This window comes from Empidonax traillii, unplaced genomic scaffold, assembly GCF_003031625.1.
Source record: "Empidonax traillii isolate 1590-97213 ecotype Southwest subspecies unplaced genomic scaffold, ASM303162v1 scaffold288:size648122, whole genome shotgun sequence".
Taxonomy (NCBI): domain Eukaryota; kingdom Metazoa; phylum Chordata; class Aves; order Passeriformes; family Tyrannidae; genus Empidonax; species Empidonax traillii.
The window spans coordinates 414,991-416,754 of NW_020955481.1; the positions used below are offsets into that span (position 1 = coordinate 414,991).

The 1,764-nt window shown below is 60.8% G+C and overlaps 1 protein-coding gene across 1 annotated transcript in view; it reads left to right on the forward strand.

Moving 5' to 3' along the window:
• The first annotated feature begins 1,491 nt into the window (after positions 1-1,491).
• APCDD1 (APC down-regulated 1) overlaps positions 1,492-1,764 on the forward strand; it is a 28,198-nt gene continuing 27,925 nt past the window's right edge. Inside the window, exon 1 of the mRNA XM_027890451.1 lies at positions 1,492-1,582. Coding sequence (XP_027746252.1) covers positions 1,525-1,582 — 58 coding nt within the window. The 5' untranslated portion in view covers positions 1,492-1,524. The remainder of the gene's footprint in view (positions 1,583-1,764) is intronic.

Consider the following 1,764-nt stretch of genomic DNA (forward strand, 5'->3'; position numbering starts at 1 on the left):
AACTACAGGAATGGGCTGACCATGAGCAACCAACATGGGGTAAAGATATTTCTACAGCCATACCCAGTGTTAACTGATCATGTTCATAGACACCTGTTTCTTGAAGGATGTTGCTTTTCTCTGTCCACCTTTATCCAGGTCACTGAGAGGATATCTGATCACTACAGGCTTGTACAGACCACCACCAAGTGCTCTGGAAACCATCCTTTCGGGCTTGAAAGACATTTGTGCGAAGGCTCAAGCATAACACTGAGAATCCAAGACACCAGAGTGCTAACTCTGACTCATCACTTATGTATTTCTGTCTCAGTTTCCTCCCTATGTAAGTGAGGAAGATAAAGTTTATTCTTCCCTCTCAAGAGAGTTGGAAGGAATCAACACTGTTTGCATTTCTTTTTAAGCATGCAGTGTGTAAACACTTTAGCTCAGTTAAACTGTTCAAAATTCAGTTATGTTGATTTTCTCAAAATTTCCTCAAATTTGTTACACATTGCTTGCCATGAGGCCCTACAACTGAGCCCACAAGATCAAACACGAACTGGAAAACACGATGTCCCTGTCCAGAGGGCATCACAAATGAAAGCCCTGTGCTTAAACTCGGGCACATGAGTCACACACGTGTACAACATTAAGTACATGAGGGTTTGCATGACCAGGGCCTAAGACGAGACAAAAAAGCAAAACTAAACAGACATGGGGAAAAGCGTGCAGGAGAGTGCAGCACCAAACGCATCCTGGACATCCATTTTTAGCTTTTAAAATTCCTGATTTGCGTGGAAACCACACAAAGGTTTCCTTCCGAAAAGAGGACGCACGCGAACTTTCTTTCTCTCTAGCTTACGGTCGCGGTGGCAAACACTCGCTTCGTATGGCCAGGGAAGCGGGATTTTGGCCCCGGCAGCCGCAGCCCCGTCGGCACCCCGCAGCCCGCAGCCACGGAAGGACCGGACACCTCCGGCCCGCTCTCCCACGCGATCTCCAGCCCCCTGCGGGCACATCCCACCCACCGCCCGGTCACGCAGCCCCGGGATGCCCGGTGCCAGCTCCGTCCCGTTCCCTCCCGCGGATCCCGAGCGCTCCATCCCCCGCGTGGGAGCGCGGCGCGGAGCCCCCGTCAGCCCAGCGGCGGAGCCGCCCCCGCCCCGCCCCGGGACGAGTCCCCACCTCCCGACCACTCCTCCTCCTACTGCTGGAAGGGGAAATATGAAGCGGAGTCGTCGCAGCGCTCCGCGGAGTAGAGTGGGAACGCGGCGGCGGAGCAGCGGGCATCTCCGGGCACCGAGCGGCGGCCGAGCCGGAGCCCTGCCGGGTCGGCGGCGGTGACGGCGTGCGGGGCGGGAGCCCTGAGGAGGGGGAACAGCGGCGGCGCCCGGCCGCGGAGGGTGCTCGGCGGCCCCCGGCCCCGCCAGCCGCCTGCCCCCCAGCGCCGGGCCGTGGGCTGCCCGCGGCGGCGCTGAGGCGCGGGCGGCGCGGCGGGAGGTGGCGGCGGTGGCGGCGGCGGTCGGAGCGCGGCGAGGCGCGGAGATGTCCGCCCCGTACGGCAGCCTGATGCGGTACCTGTTCCCAGCCCTGCTACTGCACGGTGAGTGCGGGGCGGCTGCCTGCGGGCCTCGGCCCGTGGGGCGGCCCGAAAAGCCGGCTGGATTGCGAGGTGGCCCCAAAACCTCGCTGGTGGGCGGGGGCAGAGGGTGGCGGGTGGGCGCGCTTTCCCCTTGTGGCCGTGGGCACTGGGTCCCATCTGCTCGGCACGGGGAGCAGAGAGGA